Source organism: Melanostigma gelatinosum (assembly GCF_949748355.1).
Source record: "Melanostigma gelatinosum genome assembly, chromosome: 13".
In the NCBI taxonomy this organism is placed as follows: domain Eukaryota; kingdom Metazoa; phylum Chordata; class Actinopteri; order Perciformes; family Zoarcidae; genus Melanostigma; species Melanostigma gelatinosum.
In genome coordinates, this window is record NC_136646.1 from 18,689,247 (window position 1) to 18,712,872 (window position 23,626).

The 23,626-nt window shown below is 48.6% G+C and overlaps 1 protein-coding gene across 3 annotated transcripts in view; it reads left to right on the forward strand.

Moving 5' to 3' along the window:
* tnrc6c1 (trinucleotide repeat containing adaptor 6C1) overlaps positions 1-22,979 on the forward strand; it is a 35,858-nt gene extending 12,879 nt beyond the window's left edge. Inside the window, exons 4-20 of one of the 3 annotated variants that reach the window (XM_079281714.1) lie at positions 3,171-3,518; positions 9,495-12,197; positions 13,733-13,927; positions 14,280-14,452; positions 14,556-14,642; positions 14,804-15,022; positions 15,443-15,616; positions 15,923-16,042; positions 16,309-16,392; positions 16,525-16,765; positions 16,855-17,019; positions 17,245-17,421; positions 17,675-17,824; positions 18,435-18,650; positions 18,857-18,930; positions 19,042-19,181; positions 19,282-22,979. In XM_079281714.1, the coding sequence (XP_079137840.1) occupies positions 3,171-3,518; positions 9,495-12,197; positions 13,733-13,927; positions 14,280-14,452; positions 14,556-14,642; positions 14,804-15,022; positions 15,443-15,616; positions 15,923-16,042; positions 16,309-16,392; positions 16,525-16,765; positions 16,855-17,019; positions 17,245-17,421; positions 17,675-17,824; positions 18,435-18,650; positions 18,857-18,930; positions 19,042-19,181; positions 19,282-19,666 (5,651 nt within the window). In that variant the 3' untranslated portion in view covers positions 19,667-22,979. The remainder of the gene's footprint in view (positions 1-3,170; positions 3,519-9,494; positions 12,198-13,732; positions 13,928-14,279; positions 14,453-14,555; positions 14,643-14,803; positions 15,023-15,442; positions 15,617-15,922; positions 16,043-16,308; positions 16,393-16,524; positions 16,766-16,854; positions 17,020-17,244; positions 17,422-17,674; positions 17,825-18,434; positions 18,651-18,856; positions 18,931-19,041; positions 19,182-19,281) is intronic. The other 2 variants (XM_079281715.1, XM_079281716.1) reach the window with 2 other exon arrangements.
* The last annotated feature ends 647 nt before the right edge of the window (positions 22,980-23,626 follow it).

Genomic DNA, 23,626 nt, shown 5'->3' on the forward strand with positions numbered 1-23,626 from the left:
TTAAATGTCTCGCTCTCTGCACAGTATTACATTTTCCCAGCGAGAGGAAAATCCCCCCCCCCCCCCCCGAGAGGGAGAAAGAAGGGGATCGTCACTGCTCTCCACACAGACAACCCCCCCCCCCCCCAACATGTAGGTCTTAAACAGTCGGGCGAGCTAGCTATCATCTTTTCTCTCCGAAAATGAAGACCCCCTTTAAAGTGGAAAATGAGACGTCTTTCCCCGCATGTAGCGCACACAGCCCCAAGCCCACGGTTTGATGTGCATCTTTGATGAACTGGGAATTCTCCTGTGCACAGCTGAGGACTGTGTTTTTGCAAATAGGCTGTCAGAGCAAGTGACTCAGATCTCTTTTTACTCTATTTCACTTCATTTCCGCCTTGTGAGCCTCGTGCTTAAATAAGCCACGCCTCGCTGATGACAAAATGTTTTTATTTACCTATTTGTTTGTCTCCTGATCCTTTTCCTAATCACATTTTCCTAATGAACATAGCTGCAGTTATTAGAACATTTAGTTTTAATGCATCAGTCGCGTTCGTGTTACTTAATGCGCAGGTCTCCCGTCGTTGTCTTGAGAAGAATAATCCTGCGCAGCGTGGCACGCGATTGTCAAACAGTGTTTTAATTGTAAGCGGATTTAGACCCGAGCTGGTTTCAGGCAGCGAGACTGGAGCTCACAGTGGAGCGCGCATGGGGGTGGAGACTGTTACACACACACACCATATTCTTCATCACTTACCCTCCCTGCTCTACCTCCTTCCCTTCCTCCGCTCTCTCTCCTCGCGCTTATTGGCGGATAGAGCAGCCAGCCAGCTCCCCCCCCCCCCCCTCCAGCTTCCAGAAGAGTCTACGTCACACACACCAGAGAGTCCCAACTGTGCAGCGATTGCCTTCATAGCTGTTACTACACACTGTGGCACAACCACAAAGTACTCTTGTTTGTAAGAGGACGTCGGCTCTGAAAACAAGCAGGGAGACGTACCAGAGTAACAGTGACGGGAGGATAGTCGTGGATCACAGTTAATGGAGGAGAAAGCAAGAGGGGAGCAGGGTAAGGTGGCCCCCCCCCCCCCCGACTCCTGCAGGGAGAGGGAGACACACATACGGATGTGTGTGAAACTGGATCAAACCATGCAGACGTCGGTCGTGTTTTATAGACGGCCTGCGGTACTGGGGACACATCCACACACACACATACATGACGGACACAAACGTACACAGAAAAACGAGAAGCAATTGGTTGTTACGTGTGAGCGATGCACGTCTGTCAGTATTTACAAGGCTGTGTGAAAGTCTATTCCGCGACACCATCCTGTCCGCTCCCCTCAGCGTGGGCCTCCGCGTTACATAACTCTTTGTTTTCGTGTGTGTCGGTCCGGCTGCATGTGTGCGAGTGATTCATTGCTTCACTGCACACACTCGGGACGGCAGCCAATGTCGAAGCGCCGCTCTTTAAAACTCATTTCAGCCACACAAAGAATTTCTTTTTATTTTTGGTTGCCGTCTTGACAAGCGCCCCCCCCCCTCCCCCCCGCCCTCCCCTTCCCTTCTGTGTTTTATTACCAGAAAAAACTCGAATACCATTTTGGCTGCGTGCACACAATGTGGGATCAGCTGATGTTTGGGTTTGTTCTTGAGCAGTATGTGTAGTTTTCTGCATCCTGTTTACATTCTAGTTCACCAGCTTATTCTATTATGTAAGGAAAAGTACTGAGGTGATTACCCAGTGTGCTTCGATGTCCCATGATGCATTTCACCCAGCAGCGGCTCTGTGACCCCGAGCTGATCATCCTGTTTGACTTAGTGGCGACCTCTGACCTTCCACATTCAGCCACAGGATGTTAGCCTGCCGATGACTTTACACTTAATGTCTTTGGTTTACTTTTTGGCATTGTTTACAAAGTGACAGTCTTTGTTTATAGCGTGCAGACTTGAATGTGGAGCATGTGTAATGTGAGAGGCATCGCTCGTGGTAGATGAACCCACAGATAATCTGAAGCTCCCTTCGGATTGACGGAGTTTTAGAGCGAGTTTCAGCTCATGACCGCTCTCATACATGTAGGTTTTTGGCAGCAGCAGGCAGCTGGTTACAGCACAAACAGATGGTGAACATAGTGGAGCAGCTACAAGAAGCAGGTGTTTCCCTCAGGACACAAACAGAGCTGAAAGAGAGTGAAAATTGAACTTCCGCTCGGTGGCCAGAAACACGACTCCAAATGAAAGATAAAGTGGCTTCGTAGGTGCTGGATGTGGAAATATGCAGCTGTTTGCTAATACGTTTGAATGTCAGTTTTCGTGTGTACGTGAGAGGAAGAAAACAAAATCGCACTCTGTTGCTACGGGTAACTAAAGCTGCTGGGACAAAGAGCACTTGGCTTCAGCAGCCGCATGAGCAGTTAACAGCTTTGGTTGATCATTTCAGGGGCCGTAACCTGCCACAAACCATGAATAGCTGATGTCGATTGGGCTGAATAATACAGTGCTGTCCTGATGGAGACAATGGCCCACGATGATGCAAGCAGGCAGATCTAAGTCCATTATCTGGTACTTGACCTCTTCATCACTTGTAATCTGTGACGAGGCGCCATGGCAGACCGCCGGAGGGCTGTGTGTCTTGGCATCCCTGAAGGCTGAAGGTTTATTACAGTTACCACCCTGAGATTATTACAGTGCTTTGGTTCTCCAAAGAGCAGGTGTGTGTGTGTGTGTGTGTGTGTGGGGGGACTGACCACTGCGTAGCATCCAGAAGGAGAGACGGCATATCTTTTTTTTGCCTTTCTGAATTTATCATTATGGTCCTCATCCAGAAGTGACCACGGCTTTGAAAAGAAGCAGTGGAGGGAATGCTCAGCCACAGCAGCTTTCAGGAAAAGACGTGACCTACAGTGATGATAGTGTTTTTGTTTTGTTTTTACATACAGTATATGCTGAGGCAGCAACTAACGGTCATCTCTTGCTTGGTTGTTGTTTTGCTTTTAAAAATGTCAAATATAATGACAAGTTAAAACAGTCGGTCACGTTTTTTTTGCCTCATCAGTCATTCATTGTTTTGGCACCAGTGTGCGCTCAACAGCTCTGCCTTTTCCTAATGCTCCTGTACCACCCCTCATCCCTGCGTTTCTGCCCCCTTGTTACCTGTCCCCCCCCCCCCCACCCTCCCACCTCCACAGTGCCAGACTCTGCCAAGCAAGACCCCACCCCTCCTCCTCCCCCCATCAGCCCCAGTGCCGTCCCGTCTGTACCCCCAAGCGGTGGCAATGGCAAGCGCGCCCCCTCTGGAGGTCAGCCGCAGACAGCACAGCAGCCCCAGAATCTGCTCCAGCAGCGCTACCCGCCAAGAGAGGTGCCCCCGCGCTTCCGCCAGCAGGAGCACAAGCAGCTGTTGAAGAGGGGCCAGCCTCTGCCCTCCGGGACTCTGCCTCTCACCACGACGGGACGTCCCGCCGCTGCTGAACCTGCAGCAGCAGTAGCCATACACTCCTCTCTCTCCTCTTCCTCCACAGCCAGCCTGCCTACAGGTCAGCCGAGACACTCTGTGGGCGACACACTATCTCTTGGTCCTTTTTTATTTAGCGTCTTTAAAGGGAAATGCTATTCATGTGTATTGAACGATCTTTTAGTATTTCTTTACACGCGGCATTAGGTGCAGGAGAGCTGAATGTTGTGGTGAAGTACTTTCATTATATTCGGTGACGCTACCTTTACTTAGAGTGGTGGTTGGAATTCAGTAGCAAACACACTGTGCGTTTGTATTAGTCCTGTTTGGTGTGTTAACTCACTCTACAGCTTTAATGAGAAACAAGTCGCCCATAGGGTATATTTGTTTGCGTGTTGTTGCCATTTTTGTGTGCAACCCTTCCGGACAGCTGTTTGACTTATAGCTGCTGTGCCCACGAGTGGTTGTGTTTTGGCTTAAACTGGCATTCCTGAATGACGGTGGCTGTACGTCTACTTTTTGTATGTCACTGTGATTGTAACTGGGCAGTTTACCTGAGGAGCATCACAGGTGCTGCTGTGTAGTTTCACTCTGCCTAGCTGGGAATTAGAAATGGGGATAAAAGGGAGACAGGGGTAGAGGATGGAAAGTAAACACAGCTGGCTATCTCTCTCGCTGTGTGTGTGTGTGTGTGTGTGTGTGTGTGTGTGTGTGTGTGTGTGTGTGTGTGTGTGTGTGTGTGTGTGTGTGTGTGTGTGTGTGTGTGTGTGTGTGTGTGTGTGTGTGTGTGTGTGTGTGTGTGTCCTCCCAAAGCTCTGCATTTCACAGTAAATCAGGTTCTAATGTATTTCCAAGTCGTAATGGTCTATTCTTTTTTTCTTTTTTTATTAAAGTGGCATGTGCTCTTTGAAGGTTTTTAGAGCACTTTTCATTTCAACTAATTTTTACCATCAGTGTGTCTGAGTGTCGTCAAACCCCTCTGATGCTGTTTGAATGCTGCTCTATCTCCATGGCGATGAGATGTTTACCCTGTCCTCCTACTTTATCCACCTCCTCCTCCTCCCTCTCATCATCATCATCATCATCATCATCATCCTCCTCGCACTCCTCGTTGAGCGTCACTGACCAGCCCTACAGTATTTCCTGTTGTTTGGAGGAGGAGACATAGCGAGCTCGTTGGCCGGTCGCCTGAATGGGCCTGACCTGGCACTGATAGAAAGACGGAGTGAGAAGGGAAAGAAAGGAGGAGGAGAGAGCGAGCATGGCAGAGGTCCAGTACTGTGGGCTGCAGTGACTCATGGCTTACGGTAAATGCTGCTGCTTCCCTCCGCCCCTCTCTGGCAGGCCTGCTATGCTCTGATTTTTGCTCTCTGTGTGTGTCTTTGAACTGACTGATTACATTCGGACGGAGAGACAGACTGGAGGACCGTCCAGACTGAAAGACGGATAGGAGTCCAGTCAGTGGGAGGTTTTTGTGTTTGTATACCTCTAGGCTGAACTGGTGCACAGAGAAGTAGCAATCAGTTGCAAAACCTCCCAGCTTAGTTTCTTAGCTCAGCAATATTATTTAAGATAGACGCAGAGCGCTGCAGGTCAACCCACCTCCACTACAGTCCTTACAGCCTTTGTCTGCTGATACAACTATTGTCTCCCTCCCACAGTTTCATTTCTTGCCGATAGCTAACAGTAAAAGCACACTAGCTGCATTCATTCCCTCCCCTCGCTCCCTCTTCTACATCCGCTGACTCCACCCCGTCTTTCATTACCCGGTCACATGTTCGGCTCTCTTGAAAAGTCGAGCGGATCAACGTGGTCCGTTTGTCCACATGTACACGTGTGCATGTAAACACAAACATTCTCTTCCTCTGCAGTCTTTGTTATCCCTGCGCTGCTTGACATTTTGAAGGACTACTCTGCTGTAAAGGCAAGCAGCAGCAACCACTGCTGTGCTGTTCATGGCCACGGTTCAAGACGAGAGTTCACATTTCATATCGATACAAATAGAAACCCTCAATGGAGGTCCTCTTTTTAGGCACTTAGATCATGTACTTTTGTCTTTTTTGTGGCAGTAATGAACTCCCGGCCTTCTCTGACTTGTTTATTTGACTGTTAACTAATGAGCTCGTAATCCTATAATGTATTGGCTGTAGCATTAACTCCCTGCTCCCTTAGTTAAAGCCCATAAAGCAAAGGTCAAGGTTTTATGTAGCAGTGGGCATTGTACTCGCTGAGCACAACAGAGGCCGACGTCTCACAAATAGCATCTTAATATAAACGGGCCTTGTCTAGTGAACTAACAGTGGAGCTAATAGCCTTCTTGCGGTGTTGCCTTTTTGCTTGGCTAACAATCCATGTCCCAGGGCCCTTTCATGTAGGAGGCATGAGAGAGCAAGCTATTTTAAGACTGGCATGCTGGAGAAAGCCCTTGACCTGGTTTATCCTTTAGAGGAGGAAGAGAAAGAGGATACTCGCAGGCAAACATGACCACCAGATGTCTTAGATGTGTACTTTTTAAAATACATGGTTTGCCCCTCTGTTAGTGTTTTCCCTTGAGCTAATAGCGTTGCATTAACAGGAAAGCAGCCACAAAGAAAGCACCCATACAAAACTACATTTCTTGCATATATGTCTGTACAGTCCCTGTCATTAAGCAGCTGTTATTGGTTCCAACAAACCAGAACTGTACTGGTTCGGTCTCCAGTTGATAGCAGCTATACCCACAACACATCCAAGAACCGTCCACATACAATATCTCAATCCTAGTGGTGGATTATTTGCCTGCTTACGGCCCTCTGGAACAAAACTTTGTAAGACAAATGCTGTTATTCAAAGAAGTGTGTGTGTGTGTGTGTGTGTGTGAGACTGTCGGAGAGCTCGTTCATCTGGCTGGCAGCATGCATTGTCAGCTCTGTACCATCCACTCTCTCTGCCCCTCGGGGACTTCATTAAGCCAGGATCAGTCCAGCTGAGGCCCACACAGCCCTCCCAGATTACTTCCTCCTTCCATCTCTCAGCATCCATCTTTGTCTGTGTATTTTTATCCCTCATGATCCCCTTTTGTCTGACCCTTGTATTCCCCTCACTCACACACACACACGCGCACACACACACACACCTTACTACATGTGTGTCCACTTGTAAAATGAAAAAGGTTAGAAGGCTGACGGAAAGCGTGAAAGGAAGGATTCCCTGTTGGTCTGAGTATTCAGGAAGTAGAGTGTGTGTTTTTCTCTTTGCTAGTGTGTATGCATCCACACAGTAGATGCAGTGTGTATACACTGTGTGGATGTTAACACAGAAAGGAGCAAGCGGCCATGCAGTGGCATGGCATGACCTCACCGCATGTTAGGTCCTCACAGTGGAGAGGCACAGGGGACTGAACCTCAGCCATAAAGGGACTCTGTTCTCTACAAAACATTGACTTATTGTGTTGGTGCGTGGGCGCTGGGATCATTTGTAAACAATACCAGCATTGATCCAGGGGACTGCTGCGCTTTTTTATTTTATTTATTTATTTTTTTTTTTTTGCGGGGCTCCCAGTAGCAGTTATCCTCCTCCCTCCATGCCTTCTTTTAAATCGAATGCATGTCTTCCAGATCCATATGAGCTTGCTCATTTCATGCCCTCGCCCTGTGCCCAGAGAGCTCCCCCATGAGGCGGCAGTGTTCTGTCTGAAGCTTGGTGCTGCTGCTTGTAATCACAGCGTTCCCAGCTAGCAGTCACAAAACAGACATTTGTCATCATGTGTGATCTGATAATATGCCTGTTCATACACAAACACGTGCACGTGTGAGAAAATTGTCATTCCAGCACCAGAGGAGGGTGCGGCAGGCTTTCGTGGGGTTTCTCTTGCTCGCTGTTGCCTGCCACTGCTATTTAAGAGGCTTTCCATTGTGGGCGGCAGTGCTAATTGCAGATGGAGTGGTCCTGGCTAAATATTTAGTGACAGTTTTGAAAGGTTGAAAGATGTGAGGGGAGGTTGGAAGAGTCTCCCTTTTTGTTTTGTTTTACCTCATGCCTTGTGAGTGCATAATGAAAGTCTTCAGGCTTTAGCGTTCAGCTGTTAACCAAGCGCACACACACACACACACACACACACACACTAAAATACTGCGCCCCCCAATCTCTCGAACACTCCCATCCCTTCCCCCAACCAGCGTTCTTTCATTGCTTTTCCAGAGAGGGAGAATATTCTCTGTCAGGATAGGAATAGAGCATGTTATAAATAAAGCCAGAGGGAGGCAATAGATAGAAGAGGAGAGACCCAGCCGAAGCAGTGTTGGTGGGAGGGACAGAGCATGAGGGGTGAGAGGGAGGGGGGGTTGTCTCATGCCGCGCAAGAGCTGTGCAACTTCTTGGCAGCATTTCAAAAATGAGCCTCGGAGGCTTGCCGAGCAGACATATTGAAACAAGGATGGTCGCTACGTCGCACAAAACCTAGCTCTTTACAGGATGGTTGGGAGGCTTCTCTCCACAGGTATTTCATTACTGCTCTTTCATTGTCTTCACTCCTCGTCAGCCTCCCTGTTTTCTTTTCTCTCTTCTGCTCTTCTTGCATCTGTTGTGTTTTGGTTTTGCTGGCTTGTATTTGCACTCTTGAGTGGATGAGCACTTTCGAATGTTGAAGCTGCAGCGACAGTGCATTGCGGGCATGCAGTGTTGAGTTTTTTTGCTTTGTTTTTATCATTGTGAGTGAGACATGCATGCTTTTGAAGCAGCAATGGTGCAGATACAGGCGGTAGCTCAGAGCTTTTTTGGCTGTGGTTCAGGACTGAGAAAATGGCGGTCCTGCACTTCTCAGTAGAGAGACGCTACGGAACGACAGCGCTGTGTGTGTCAGAAACACAGTGCCCTCTTTCCCCCCCCTTCTCTCTCTCATTGCCTCCTCTCTCCTTTAGTTGCAAGCATTGAAGTAAGCTTGAAAACAGGAGGGGAGTACACAGATGCTGTCACTTCCCTCACGTACAGTAGTACAGTCAGAGTCTTTGCAGACAAACTTGGCATGCATGTGAATGCAAATGTAAACAACAAGCCGCTGCAGCACAAGGGACGGTAGAAATGAGGCAATCGGGAGACAGCAGGTTGATCAGTGCAGCAATTATGATCTGCAACTGGGCTTAGTTTGTATGTATGCACCATGGAGCTCGCTCAACTCACTCAATGGGGATCTCAGAGAAATCAGCCAAAGCATTATTTGGGTTTGTCAGAGCGGTTGTGCAGGCAGGTGGAGGCTGACGTGTTGGTGAGGAGACGGGCTGCCCGGGGCTGGTGCAGACTATTTGTGCTTCATGTCAAGTAGAGGTCATAACTGCAATAGGGGGGTCAGGAGTTAAGGATCACTCGGCTGCATGACTCCTGTCATTGATTACGTCCACTAACGTGGTTCCCAAATATAAGAGTGGTTCTTGGGGTGACCTGTTAGGAAGATACAGTGCCCAGCTTTTAAGGCTTCTCTCTTCATATGTGACAAACGCATGCATTGTCTAATGACTTCGATTAAAGATTATGTTGTGGTAGAATCTCTATTTGATTCATATTTAACCCTATTTACTTAACATAGCCCCTAAATTTGGTAACTTGTATTGTTTTCATTAGTGGTGCATGTACCCACAGTGACATCTAAAGGTCCTCTTTTTGTTGTTGAGAAGTATTTTTAAAATCCCTAAGAAGCAATTTTACAACAAGCTCTTTTCAGTAATATTTGGTTTTAAAAAATACAACACTGTAATGTAATTGTGCTAGTACAGTATAGTATTTTCTTATCTTAGTATTATCAGGGAGTGCATACATGTTGTATTTATTTGCCAATCAAAGCTACCTCTGCTACCATATTAGTCATTCTGTGTGTTTCCATTTTCAGTGCGAGTGGTATTTATTTTCATTAATGAAGCATCTTGTGAAGTCTGTGTGTCCATAAGTAGAGACACTTTATATGTTGCCATGGTATTTCAACCTTGCTGAGCATATGTGGGTGTGATGACGTCCATAAGTTATACCTCTTTTTTCTCATCCTATTGCTCATGCTCATGTCCTATCCTTTTTCTTTCCTCCCCTACAGAACTGCCCCCACAGAGTGGCCAGGGAGCACAGTATGATAATCCCCTCTGGGGACACCTGCCAGCCAACAGGAGTGCTGCATCTTCCACTAATCTAAGTGGCTGGGATCAACTAGTCATTGAGCAGAAGGACACAGAGGCTTGGCCTTCTATTACCCTCAGCCAGAGCCAGGCCCCTCCAGGAGGATGCCCTTTGGACACTGACCCTGGTCACTTGGCCAGCAGCAGCAGCAGTAGTACTAGTAGTAGTTGTAGTACAGTGAGTATGGCCACGGGGGCCAATAGCCAGACAGGCCACTTCTCTGCCAACCACCTTAGCAGCAAGGTCAACAGTGGGCCCAGCCCTGCCAATCATACTGGAACCAGCATGCTCTCTAGCCAGGTTGCAGCCAATCGCAGCTGGGGCTCCGGGCCTGTACCCTCCCATTGCCCCCCTCAGTCCTCAGTGGGGAGTGAAGGGAAGAATGATAGCCCAGCGGGGGGAGGAGGCAGCAGGGGCTGGGGGTCTTCTTCATCATCCTCCACCACCAACTTTAACTTGAACCTAAACCCAAATGCCAACCCGTCTGCCTGGCCCATGTTGGGACATGATGGGGGTGGCGCAGGGGGAGGCAGCTCAGGAGGAGCCAACACCATTTCACCTCCTCAACCTACACCCAACCTCTGTAATCCGTCTGGCCCCCCACCAGCCCAGACCAGCAGCTGTACCGGAGTCAACACTAACAGCAACTCCACGGGGATTGGCAGCGCCTGGGGTAGCATGATAGCCTCTGACACTTCAGAGCCACACCCCTCCCCGTCCACGAATGTGTCTTTCAGTTCAGAACCTCAGAACCTTAAAACTGATGGACCAAATCACACTAATAAGCAGGAACCCCGCAGCCCCATCCGCAACTTGCCTGGCTGGGGTAGTGCACCTGTAGGCTTGGGTTCCATGGGCCAGGCACCCACGGGGGGCCAACAGCTCAATGGAGAAGATAATAGCTCAGTATGGGGTAACAGTGGCGACTCAAAGGCACCTTCATCTAAGGAGGCACCTGGATGGGACTCTGGCTGGGGCCGTGGAGGAGGTGGAACAGGAAACTCTGGAGGTTGGGGTGACCAGTCTGGTGGAAACTGGGGTAAGCAGCACACTGAGGAGGCCCAGGGAGGCTGGGCTGCCCCTAGCTCTCCTCCCCAGGATCCACAGGCTAGTCCTTGGAGCAGACCAGTGAGCACAGCTGCTGCAAGTGAAGGGAGCAGTGACAGCATGGAAGGACATTCCCAGCAAAGAGACTCCTCACCCAGAGATAATCCAGCTCCTGTGGTGCCTGCCCAGGATTTGGACCCCAGGGTGTTGTGTAACACTGGCTGGGGACAGACCCCTGTTCGCCAGCACACAACCTGGGACATGGACCATTCTAAACGCAAGAATGATGCAGCCGCTGATTCATGGGGCTCTGGCCCAACCACTCCAAGTGACGCTCAGGGGCCCTCCAACACTAACATGGGCCCTTCTCAGAGGGTTGACCCTGGGAGCAAAAATGATGTGCCTGGTTCTCAGGGAGCTTCAGGTTGGGGTGGAAGCATAGCTGCTAACAACCAACCGAGCTCTGGTTGGGGAGAGCCACCCAACAACATTAAGCCCCCAGGTGGCCGGGGCAATCCACCGACAGGAGCCCCCACGACCGGTATACCCAAGAATGGGGGTCAATCCTGGGCAGAGGAGAAGTCAACTGGGTGGGATGATTCTCGCAATAAGCCAACATCCCAGGGCTGGGGAGAGCAACCCAAAGCATCCCACAACTGGGGCAATAGTGGAGGAAGCAATAATCCAGGGGACTGGAGAGAACCAGAGGAGAGCAAAAAGAGTCCCCCCAGAGAAGCAGGGGGCTGGAAGGAAAATCCACGAGGTTGGGGATTGTCTTCTTCAGGACCTGGGATACCTGCAGCTGGAGGAAATGGGGGCTGGGGAGAGCCAGTTAGCCAGCGTCCCAGTGGCCCTCCCCAAAATTGGGGGGCCAAGCCACAGGACGGTCCCAGTGGCCCTCCCCAAAGCTGGGGGGCCAAGCCTCAGGATGGTCCCAGTGGCCCTCCCCAAAACTGGGGGGCCAAGCCTCAGGATGGTCCCAGTGGCCCTCCCCAAAACTGGGGGGCCAAGCCTCAGGATGGTCCCAGTGGCCCTCCCCAAAACTGGGGCGCCAAGCCTCAGGATGGTCCCAGTGGCCCTCCCCAAAACTGGGGGGCCAAGCCTCAAGATGGACCCAGTGGAAGTAGTGGGGGAGGGAGCATGGGCTCTTGGGCTGGATCAGGCTCAGTGAAGCAGGGTGGGCTTCGGGAAAGCAGGAAGAAGGAGTCCTCAGCTGAGCCCACAGGCTGGGAAGAGCCCTCCCCACCTTCAATCCGACGCAAGATGGAGATAGATGACGGGACCTCAGCTTGGGGCGACCCTGTTACTTACAGCAAGTCAGTCAACCTATGGGACAGGAACAAACCAGGAAAGTCCCAGGCTAAAGTTACCACTGGAGGCAATAATCCCCCAGGCCCCAACAACAACAACAACAACCATTCCCACTCTCATAATCACCCCTATCAAGGGCCACCTGCACCTTTACAGAACCACACGCAAAACTCCCAAAACCCAGGGCCCACCAGTGGGCCCATGGATCCGGTTGTCCAACACCAGTCTGGGCCATCTCACAACAGGAGTCCCTTAATAGCTCAAGGTAAGACATCCTACTACTACTTTGCTATGTGGCACTATTACTTTGTGTAATAGTGTCACATAGCCCACACCTATAATATTAAGCCAGGTTTGTCAGATTAATTTACTCATAGAAAACGGATAAATTAGATTGTCATCTTTCAAATTTTATAAGTGACTTGATTTCCCATAATTTAGCATTTCTCTTTTCCTTTTCACTGTTCAAAGTAAAGGTGTCAAACATGAAAGCTGGTTGTGTAGTTAGCACGTAGCACTGTCAAGCTCCAATCTCTTGATCCATTTAAAGGTAAAATCTTGACCTAGTTTGCCCTCTTTGGATTTACATCTACTCAACTATCCAAATGAGTTAAGCAGGGCCAGCCCTGTCCCTCCATGAGGCTCCTCACGTTTCACAACAGCAGACACGTCCGTGCGGGTAACGCTGGAAACCTCTCATGGGTACCCAGAGGAAGCGCAAGAATGCTGTTTACAAAGTGCCTCGTGAAAATAGAGATTCACCACAAACAGTTTGAGAAGGATCGGAAGTGTGTGATTATATGGGAACCACCATCTGTCAGTCGATTGAGGGAGGAGGTGGAGCTAGCCCCTATAGGAGCTGAGAAGGAGCTGACGCCCCCTGCTGTCCCTCACTTGACCCCGCATGACGACTCCACATTGGATTAATTTGCTTCCCGATAAAACCTGATAGCTGCACCTTTTGAAGGAAAAAGGGCAGTTAAGCCTAAGAAGGTTAAAGACAAAGAAGGATAACAATACTATTTATAACTAATGGCATACTTTGGGGACATTTGTTATGCCTTGTTTAGAGTAGTATAACACTTCGGCCAGTCATACTAGAAGGTTGGATGTTAATTATAATTTTGGAGCAGCCTTTCGGGCTTGACCTCTCCCTGGAGAGAGAGAGAGCTAAGCTGAGCCTGGCACTGCCACAGGCCCAGAGACAGTGCTGTGTCTCTCATGCCAAGAGGAGACGGGCTGCGCCAAATCTTAAATGGTTATCTTCTCCCTCTGTTAACCGTCCTGCTAAGCCGAGCCCAGGTTTCTGACTGCCTGCACGAGCTGCACCTCACACTCCAAAACAGAAGGATGAACAGTTTGATAGTGGTAAGGCTCAGTTGGATTTAACTATGCCAACTGAAGCAAGCGCAGAGTACTTGACCCAACACTTCATACTTTGCCTTTTGATTTATTTAATTTTGGCAAATGCCATTGCCAGTAAATTCAACAAACAAGTAACAAAGCACCATAAGGTTGCATCGTTAAACTTCTGAAACTTCTAGAAAATGCAGACAATGACAATAAAAAAAAAAAACTAATTTGTTTCTTTTACTGTAATATGTTTAATTTGTTTTACAATTATTTTAGGTCTGCATAAAATCTCTTTCTGCCTTCTTTTGAGAAAATCTAAATACAAAGTCAAACGAGTCAAAATGCCTGAGGTTATATTAACTTATGATTGTATCCGAAGCACTTTTTTTGATGTTATTGGTATTTGTGCTGGGAAGTATTTGTATTGACCCCTTGTGTGTCCTCCAGGTTGGGGAGAAATATCCAGCTCCCACACAAAATCAGAGAGCTCTTGGGGGGAGGCTGCACCCGCTCCGGTCAGCAGCGACAATGGGACGTCTGCCTGGAACAAAACTAGCGGGAACTGTGGGGGCTGGGGAGACAGCAACCCGGACAGCTATGGCAGGGGCAACCCGGCGATGACATCTGCGTCTTGCAAACCTGGTAAATAGCTTGACCCTGGATGGTTTTACAAATGAGTCTTTACCAAATCTGTGTACCTTTTTTAAGGAATAACAACACCGCACGCTCCACTGTTGAGTAAAAGTTCAATCGTTCTCCTCTGATGAGTCAATCAAGGACATCAATATGGTACAGGGGAAGGAAGAGCACTGCCCCCTAGTGGCCGGTTCAGATTACTTTTATGTAGTAATGTGCAATGTAATTGTTAGTAATACTTAAGCATGGAACCAGTCCTTAGTTATCAACATCATAACGTCATCACATTGGGCATGAGTCGAAGTGTATGTCCTCGATGCTGCTTGGTTTACATCCTCTCTTGCCGTGTGTTTTCCAGCTCCCAAACCTATGCAAGACGGATGGGGAGGTGGCGGTGGAGGCGAAGAGCTGAACCTGTCGAGTGGTCAGTGGGAGGCTGAGGAGGGAGACATGTGGAACAGCGTTGCCTCCCAGGAGAGCAATTCCTCCTGCAACTCTTGGGGCAATGCATCTAAAAAGGGCCCACAGAAAGTATGACGCAGGATACAGAATAGTCCTTGAGACAAAAAAATATATTTCATTTTCATATATATATTATTGACACAGTGTGGTAATGCTGATTTTCTGTCATCAGCTCTCCCAGGGAAAGGTCCCGGGGAAGCAAGAAGATGCCTGGATCATGAATCGTCTCATCAAACAGCTGACGGACATGGGCTTCCCTGTAAGTTGAAGTGAAAATGAACTGCTACACTGCTCTCGTGTATTTCTGTTGCATGTTGAATTAATGCTAGTATGTCCACTCTGAGAATGGTGGTGGTGATTAAACCTGCAGCTGATTGATTTGTTTCTATATTTCTAATGCTTTTGGGTTTATTTTTCCAGAGAGATCCAGCAGAGGAGGCTCTGAAGAGCAACAACATGAGCCTGGACCAGGCCATGAGTGCCCTGCTGGAGAAGAAGACCGAGCTGGACAAGCGGGGGATGGGGATCGCCGGCCACGACTACAACAACGGGCTCATCAACAAGCCCATGAGCTGCCCTCGGCCTCCGCTTCATTCCAAAGACCCCTCGGCAGACCCCCGCTCGCCCTTCATGGATAAGGTAATTCACACATTTACATAAAAACATACTGTGCGTTGAAATAGTTTAGAATTTGAATGCTGGTAGGAAATATTTAACTGTAAAATGTGTTTATAAAGACGCTTCCACGTTAAATGTGAGATGGAAAGTTGTAAGACTTTTTCACTCCATACAAAAACATTACATTGACATTTAACAAAAACTAGCATCCTACTCCCAGACAAATGAGACACCTTAGGCTTAGATTAACCCTATTTTCCTCAATAATTACCATTTACTTGTCTTGTAAGGAGGGACATATTCTCGGTTCACAGGACAAGGTCTAAACCTCTTTCTACCCCCCCCCCCCCGACCTCTGCATGTTGGAAAAGACTAGGTTGTTTTGGGTGAAAGGAAACTGATAAAGGTGTTTGACTGAAGTTGACGTCGTCTGTCCAACAGATGCAGAGTGGAATGTTTGGCGGTGGTGGAGCAGCACAAGCCCGGGCCATGCAGCAGCAGCAGCAGCAGCAGCAGCAGCCGCCGACGCAGCCGCCTCCTCAGCCGCCAGTGCCGCCTCTCAGTTCCTCTCAGCCTAGTCTACGTGCTCAAGTGCCTCAGTTTCTGTCCCCTCAGGTAAAGACACACACATATATACACAGCCTCATTTCTCACTTGTTATATACATTTATATTAGGCATTTTAACGTGTGCATTGATAAATATTTTATATTCAGATTACAGTCTTAAAGAAAATCTCCAATATGAGTTTCTCATTTATTATTCATCAGTTTAGACCCCTTCAAACCTGAACTAAGACCTTAATACTACTAATTCACATGGGACTTCATTTTCACATTGGCAATGTATGCACCAATCACACACTGTTTTGCATTTTAATTGAGATAAGCAAATTTAGTTTTTAATGTGTTGATACTTTCAGGTTCAAGCACAGCTCTTACAGTTTGCAGCAAAAAACATTGGTCTGAATCCTGCACTTTTAACCTCACCAATAAACCCTCAACACATGACCCTTCTGAATCAACTTTACCAGCTGCAACTGGTGAGTCGCATTCAGCCCCGTCTCCAGTTTTATGAGATGCATCAGAAAACAATGTCTGCATTGGAGCGCAAATATCTACAAAGACCAAATGCATTATGAGCATCTTTAATTGGACTGTACATTCGTACATGTTTTCTGTAGATGTAGATTGAGCCCTCTTATTTCATGCTAATTGTGTTCTTTTTTGTTACTATTGAGTTAGACCTGGATACATCGACGCAGTGACATCTTTTGGCATTGAACCCATGCTTCTTCCTGATACACAGGCATACCAGCGTTTACAAATTCAGCAGCAGATGTTGCAGGCGCAGCGCAACGTTTCTGGCCCCATTCGACAACAAGAGCAACAAGTCAGTTTTCCTCTACACCTCCTGCTCTCTTATTCCTCACTCCTAGCTCGGGACAATTTACATGTCTGCTGTTATACGTAACACCTGCACATTATAGATCCTAACTATGTCTCCATTGCAATGTCGTCCCAGGTTGCACGTACGATCAATAACATGCAGCAGCAGATCCAACAGCACCAGCGTCAGCTGGCCCAGGCCCTGCTGATGAAGCAGCAGCAACAGCAGCCGCCTCCCTCCCACTCGGGCCTGCATCCTGGCGGGGGCAAATCCTCCCTGGATTTATTTCCAGGTCACCCCCAGGCTCCAGGCCTCCCTGACCTGCAGACCAAAGAGCCGCAGTCATCTTCCAACTCCTACAGCTCCTACTCTCTCTGTGAGTGGCGTTTCTCTTTGAATGGCAAGTAGATAATGCTGCGTTAAACCGTCGTGGGCTTGTGTAGTAACAGCTCTCTGTCTCCTCAGCTGGACTGAATCCAAACATGAATGTGAACTGCATGGAGGTGGGAGGTCTGTCTATGAAGGAACCCCCCCAGCCTCAGTCGCGCCTGTCGCAGTGGACGCATCCCAACTCCATCGAAAGCCTCTCTGGAAGCTCCTCTCCTCTGGAGCCCAACCTGGGCAAGCATGGTGAGAAAAGAAATGGCATCCTGGGTAATTTAAAATGACAAGTCCCCACCTGATCAAAACATTTTTAATATGTCTGTTGCTGTTGACTACCGTACATATTTTTTCCCAAAATAAGTTCCCATGGGAGGCACCGGAAGGGGAGGGACTTTGCTTGTCCATCTCTAAAATCCCAAACCTTTCCCACTTTTCCCCATTATTAACCTCAACACTTGGATGTTCTCTCAGGTGCCAACCTGGGCCCCCCTGGTAAGCCCCCTCAGCTGGAGGACTCTTACAGCCCCTACAACTTGATGTCCAGCTCAGAGTCTCCTACCAGCCCCCTGGTCCCCCAAGACAGCTGGGGGCAGGGCAAGAGCACCAGTGATAAGATGGCCAATGGGACCAATATCAACTGGCCACCAGGTCAGAACACTTGAAGAACTCTTTATTGACGGTTTTGTCGTTGGAAGCCAGATGTTGATCACTGTATCACTTAATCTATAAACAAATATAGTAACCATCCAGGTAAACCTCACCAACCCAAAACTGATGCCTGGTTACCACCTGGTTGTTAGCAGCTAATACAGATATTAGATAATCAATAAGTAACGTTTAATATTATGCTGTGGTTAAAAAAAACAAAAACATATGTAAACATCTTAATTTTGGTTTTCAGAGTTCTGCCCCGGTGTGCCCTGGAAGGGCCTCCAGAATATTGACCCTGAGACCGACCCTAACGTGACCCCCGGCAGTGTCCCCAGCGGGCCCACCATCAACACCAACATCCAAGATGTCAACCGCTACCTGCTGCGGGACAGGAGCGGAGGTGAGAGCCCGGTTTGAGAGTTTCAAGCTAGTCTTAGTAAGATACTAAGTAGGATGTTTTTGTGTAGTGGTCCTGAATTATTGTTTTCATAGAGCAAGCCTCCATGTATTTAAAGTCGACTTAAAATGGTCTGACAGTATCATGCAGCTGCCGCCACCAGAGATTCCTTTGTTCTTCATTTTCCCACTTTTAACTGTTTTCATAATCATTGTCTTTTCTTCTTTATACGCTTACTCTCATCATTTGTCGTGCATTTTTCCTTTACTCCATTTTCTCTTTCTGCTACTTTTTCCTCATTTGTTTGTGTTTGTCTATTTTGTTTGTGTTGATTGCATCGGCTTAGGCTCCTCCCCCACTCCATCTCAGAACGAGGCTCTGCCTCCGTCCAGTGATTGGCCAGTCAGTGCCTACACTGGCTCGTTCAGTGTGTCGTCCCCGGAGTCGGACGATGCAGGTACATGGTTCATCCATAACCTTCTCCCCCCCCACAGTGCAGTGGCTGAATCACTGCACATCAACTCCCTATGCAGGACTCCCTCCTGTGGGAGCAGCTGTCTTTTGGTCACTTGGCTGTGCAGGTCAACCTTTTCACTCACTCTTTTCCATCCAGGTAAACTGTCGGAGATGAAATCGACTTGGTCTCCGGGCCCCATATCTCACAGCCAGGCCTCTTTGTCCCACGAGCTGTGGAAGGTCCCACAGGGCCCCCGGAGCAGCAACACGGCCCCTTCCCGACCTCCACCTGGCCTCACCAACACCAAGCCTTCGACCTGGGGGGGCAACTCCCTGGGTCTGGCCCAAGGATGGAGCAGCTCTTACACAACAGGTAGTCTGATAGTGAATATACATACATACATACACACACGCACGCACGCAACAACTCAAGAAGATCTTGTTGTGGTTGAACAACTGTCAACTGACACTGGGTGGAAATCGACTCCACCCATGCAGTTTGGTGACTGATCTTGGTTTCAGACAAACTTGTTGATATAAGCATCTTGTTGTGTCTCTCTCTCTCTCTCTCTCACACAGCAGGTACCACGTGGAGTACAGACAGCTCCACCAGGACCAGTAGCTGGCTGGTTCTGAGGAACCTCACTCCACAGGTACCAGTTTACAATACTGCTGCTTCCTCTTGGCCTCAAAGCATTTCGACCTCACAGAGAATGGACTGTATCCTTCCACTCATGGCCTTGCTCTTTCTGTTTGTGACCCAGATTGACGGTTCGACTCTGCGTACACTGTGCATGCAACACGGCCCCCTCATCACATTCCACCTCAACCTGACGCAGGGCAACGCTGTGGTGCGCTACAGCTCCAAGGATGAAGCTGCCAAGGCTCAGAAGTCCCTGCACATGTACATGTCTTAATAAAATGCTTCGAAGTATTTGGCTCAGTTGGTTTTTGAGAAGTTTGAATCATTACTCACCTGTGTTTTTCCTCTCGCTTCCGTCCAGGTGCGTGCTCGGGAACACCACCATCCTGGCAGAGTTTGCTGGGGAAGATGAAGTGACCCGCTTCTTTGCACAGGGCCAGTCGCTTGGCGGAACAACCAGCTGGCAGGCCTCTCCGGGCGCCAATCAGACAAGGATGGGCGGGACCGGGTCCGGAGCCTCCCATCCCATCGGCCACTCGCCCCACTGGAACAACAACAACGGCAGCGGTAGCGGTGGGCTGGGATCCGGCGGCGCAAAGACGGGTGGAGAGTTGCTGTGGGGTGGTGTGCAGCAGTATTCCAGCCTGTGGGGACCCCCGAGCGGAGAGGAGGGGCGAGTCATGGGGAGTCCCACCCCAATCAATACCCTGCTGCCTGGGGACCTGCTGAGTGGAGAGTCCATGTAGGACAGAAGAGCCCAGTCGTAACAAACACCCAACAGGAGTAAAAATCTTGCAAATCATTGTGGAGATAATCAGTGTGGCTGTAACGGTGAAAAGGAGAGACAAGAGGAGGGCGGGGCCACATCCTCGCTGCTCACCCTCGCCAACCTCCTCTACTCCTTTTTGTTTTTAATGACATTTCTGTTGCAGTTCTTTTGTGAATCTCGGTGAGAGATTTTTGGTCACAGTGTTCAGCTTTTACATTTGGAGACACCGGAAGGAGTCTTTCATTCAACAAAGAAAGAGAACTTTTTACAGAAATCAACTTGTGGGAACTCGCCGTTGTGTACTTTAGTTCAAACTGACACGAGATGACGAGCTGCCGTCTTTAAACTTGCATAATCCCTCTTTGCCTTTTCAGGCAATCATACTGCACCTCAGAGATCCACGAAAAGGCATCATTCCCAAAGTAAAACCCTTCAATCAGAGTGGTTGTCGAACTTTCAGCTGGTCCAGACTCATTTGTTTTCTCTCAGCACTAATATTAGCCTTAACCTCTTTCCTGCCCTGCTGTCCTCACTCACTCTGTACTTGGTGAAGAAGCATACGGACACTTGCACACCCTTATTTCTGAGCCAGTGAAACCTGAGTGGAGAGTACACGCTGCTGCGGCCCAACGTAAGCAACCGCAGCTCACAACTTCAGTGCATTTTTGCAAGCAGATTGAGTTCCCCAACACAATGCTCAAAGGGAATGATGCAACTCTGTTCGCCGTGTTCAAGCCATTTATTTTTGTATTTTGATTTTTATTTTTTCTTCTTAAATCATTGCAAGCTAAGAAATGATATTATTCAAATGTGTCTGTCGATCTTGCCCGGTGGGGGGGGGGAGATTTTGGGTCGTCACATGTACAGTTATGGAACGTGATGGACGACAGAATGAACCACTGCTCTTACTAAGGAACTGTAAAGACAAACACTTCAATGCACCTCTACTCATCTGCGGGCAACTCGTAGTTGGGTCTCAGTTCCGGACCCTCTCACTGATGTTGTGGAAAACCTCAAGTCGTAAATGTTCCCCACTGGTGTGTTCCCCCCCCCCCCCCACCCCCACCATTTCAAGTGACGTGCAATATAAGCCACAGACTCTACCGTCCCAAGCTCCCTACCATGACCTCTCGCAGAAAGAGAGGAGACTGTAAGGAATGATTGAACTGCAAAAACGCTATCTGCCCCCCCCTAAAACTGCCACTACTACCCTTCATCTCCCCCCCAAGAGTGTGTGCGCTCAGGAGAGCAGCAAGCTGGTCTTCAGCCACCTTCTGTCCAAGATACGAGGAGGTACACACAAAGCACTTCTTCAGCCAGCCTACTCTCCACACGTGTGCCACTTACTGGTTTTGGGGGAGAGGGAGGGACAGGTGTGTGTGTGTGTGTGTGTGTGTGTGTGTGAGTGTTCCTGTGTGTTTGTGTGTGTGTGTGCGCGCTTGGGGAGAAGGCATCAAACCAAAATGAGAGGAGCCGGTTTTCCTTTTTACCCCAGAAGACCAGATGCCCCTTTTTTGTTTTCTTTTTGCCCAAATTCGCGTTTGTAGAAAAGTTTGAAGCAAAGATTTGTAAATAGGTGGTCTATCATAGCACTTAGCAAGAGCGTCGCAGCTCGTTATACCCTTAATGCCAACAGATAGAGGAAAGGAGAAGCAACACTGGCAAATAAAAACGGAAAAAAAAGACAAAAAAGCAATCTGCTTCGTGGCTTCTCTATATGCTTATTTTTTAACTTGACATGGATGTGAAGATGTTTTTTTTTTTTTTCTTTTTTCAATCCTTCCCTCAAGTCGGTGGGACCAGGAAGGATGTCAAACATGGTAGCAAAGTGAAGGGACATACAAAGAAAGAACTAACTCAACTGATGCTGGGTGCAGCAGGAAAAGACCCCAAAGCACCCGCCCTCTTTATCAAAGTAAATATCACTGTTACATTGCATACTTTGAAATCGTTAGCCTTGGTGTCTGGAAACACTCGACATGTTCATGTTCTACTGGATCCAGCAGGGAGGATCGCCATCTTCTTCGTCCTTTTTTTTTTTTTTTGTTCTTCTTTGTCTTCTTTCCATTGGAGGCCCTGCCAACCTGTGTGATAGTGTGGCCACTGAGTGCCTGCCTGCTGCAGAGTGCAGTGCTCTGCAGCAGCCCTCACCCCGCCCTCCCCCTCGCTCGCTGCCTCCCTGCGGATCCCTACAGACTGGCTTCCCTCCTCTTCCTCCCCCTGGCCTCCAGGCCAAGAGCAGCTCTTTCAGAACTGGCCCACCTGTAATAAATTGACTACTACTGCTGCGCCAGAGTCTGTCCTCAGCAACCTCCAACTCCACTCTCTCTTTGTCTCTCGCCTGCAAGGATCACTTTAGCCAGAGATGGAGGCGTTTTGATGTGTTGTTTTTTTCTTGGTTTTCACTTATGGAATTGCCAGTGTGCATTTTGATTTGATTGTTGTCATGAAGTTTGCTGATATTGTTATCAATTGATGATATAGATAATGATTGTTTTCATGGCTTTTTTTAAAATAATGGTCTTTATGCAGTGTTCAGCGTCTCTCCTGCCCCTCCCACTGCCTCCCAGGCACAAGCAGTGTGTATTGAAGAGGTACGCCTCAGCCGTGCAGCAAGGCCATACGACACACTGCAGATCTCAGTCGAAAAAAAGGGTTTAGTGGGGGAGTTAGAGCCCGACGGGGGGTTTATTAAAGAGTCGATTCAAATCAGGTGGGAACGGTTGTGTAGTCAAAGGGTCTCCAGGATAGTGAGCCAACTTCTTCTGTCCATCCTGGGGCACCGCCACTCTTATGTTGTCTCATAACACACACACACACACACATCCTTTAGTGTTGATGGGCCTCACTCACACTGGTGCTTTATGTTTAACTCTGGGAGCACTCAGTTACACTTAGAACCACCTCAACTGATAACAGCCTTCCATTTCTATGCAAAGACGAGGAGGTGTTCGTTCACAGCCATCTAGAAAAGCCCCCCCCCCCCCCCCCCCCGACACATCTGCCAACCTTCACTTATCTCAACTTTTACTACCAGGCAGCTTCCCTTGAACCCCCCCCCCCCCCCTTTGATAAGGGACACTGAAAGAGTCTCTTCCCGGGTTTAGTCTCCCACTGTGTGGACAGAGCTACTAGATGACACTAATGGAGGCACCTAGCGGTCGCTTCTTCAGTCTCGTGCCAACTGATCTGCAAATATCTACTTCCACCTTGCCATATCCGAATTTATCTTAAGCGGGATGAGACTTAAGTAGGAGTACAAGGGCAGGACAGATGAATGGTGCTGGTCTTTCACCAACAGTGGACTGGAAGTTTAGTGGCGAACCAGGCTGCGGGAGGAGGAGGAGGAGGAGGAGGAGGAGGAGGAGGGGGGTGGGAGGTGGTCCCTGTATGTGTCTGTGCACTGTTTATGGGTCACATCGGGTACATCTCTTTAAAAACCAAAAACATCTTTTTCTTTATCATCAAGGTTTTTTTCGCAAAAACTAGAAAATACAAAAAAAAGAGAGAAGAAGAAGTCTGTTTCAGCTGTGCGCTCCGAGGCTGAGGTGCCTGTGCTCTGTTCCCCTGCAAGCTGCCGCCTTCTCACCCCGTCTGGCCTCGTTCTCCGGGGCCACATGTGGGGAAGCTGTATCCAGGTGGTTCATTTTGGACCTCCGACCTGAAGGCCGTGCCAGCATAATGTAAGACGGGTCGTTTCTGCTCATCTGGCTTTTGGGGGGCAGGGACCCGACGTATCAGCAGAAATAGGGACAAACCTCAAGTTAGGTACCAAGTCTTAAAACTTTCGGGATTTGCCCTCTTCCAGAGTCGCTTAAGACTCATTCAACAAAACAATCACTATTGCCTGTGTTGTCTGTTCGTTCCTAAAAGAAAACCTGCATTAACTCCACACTGGACTTGAATCAAGCAACTGGCGTCGGAAGTCGAACTAGAG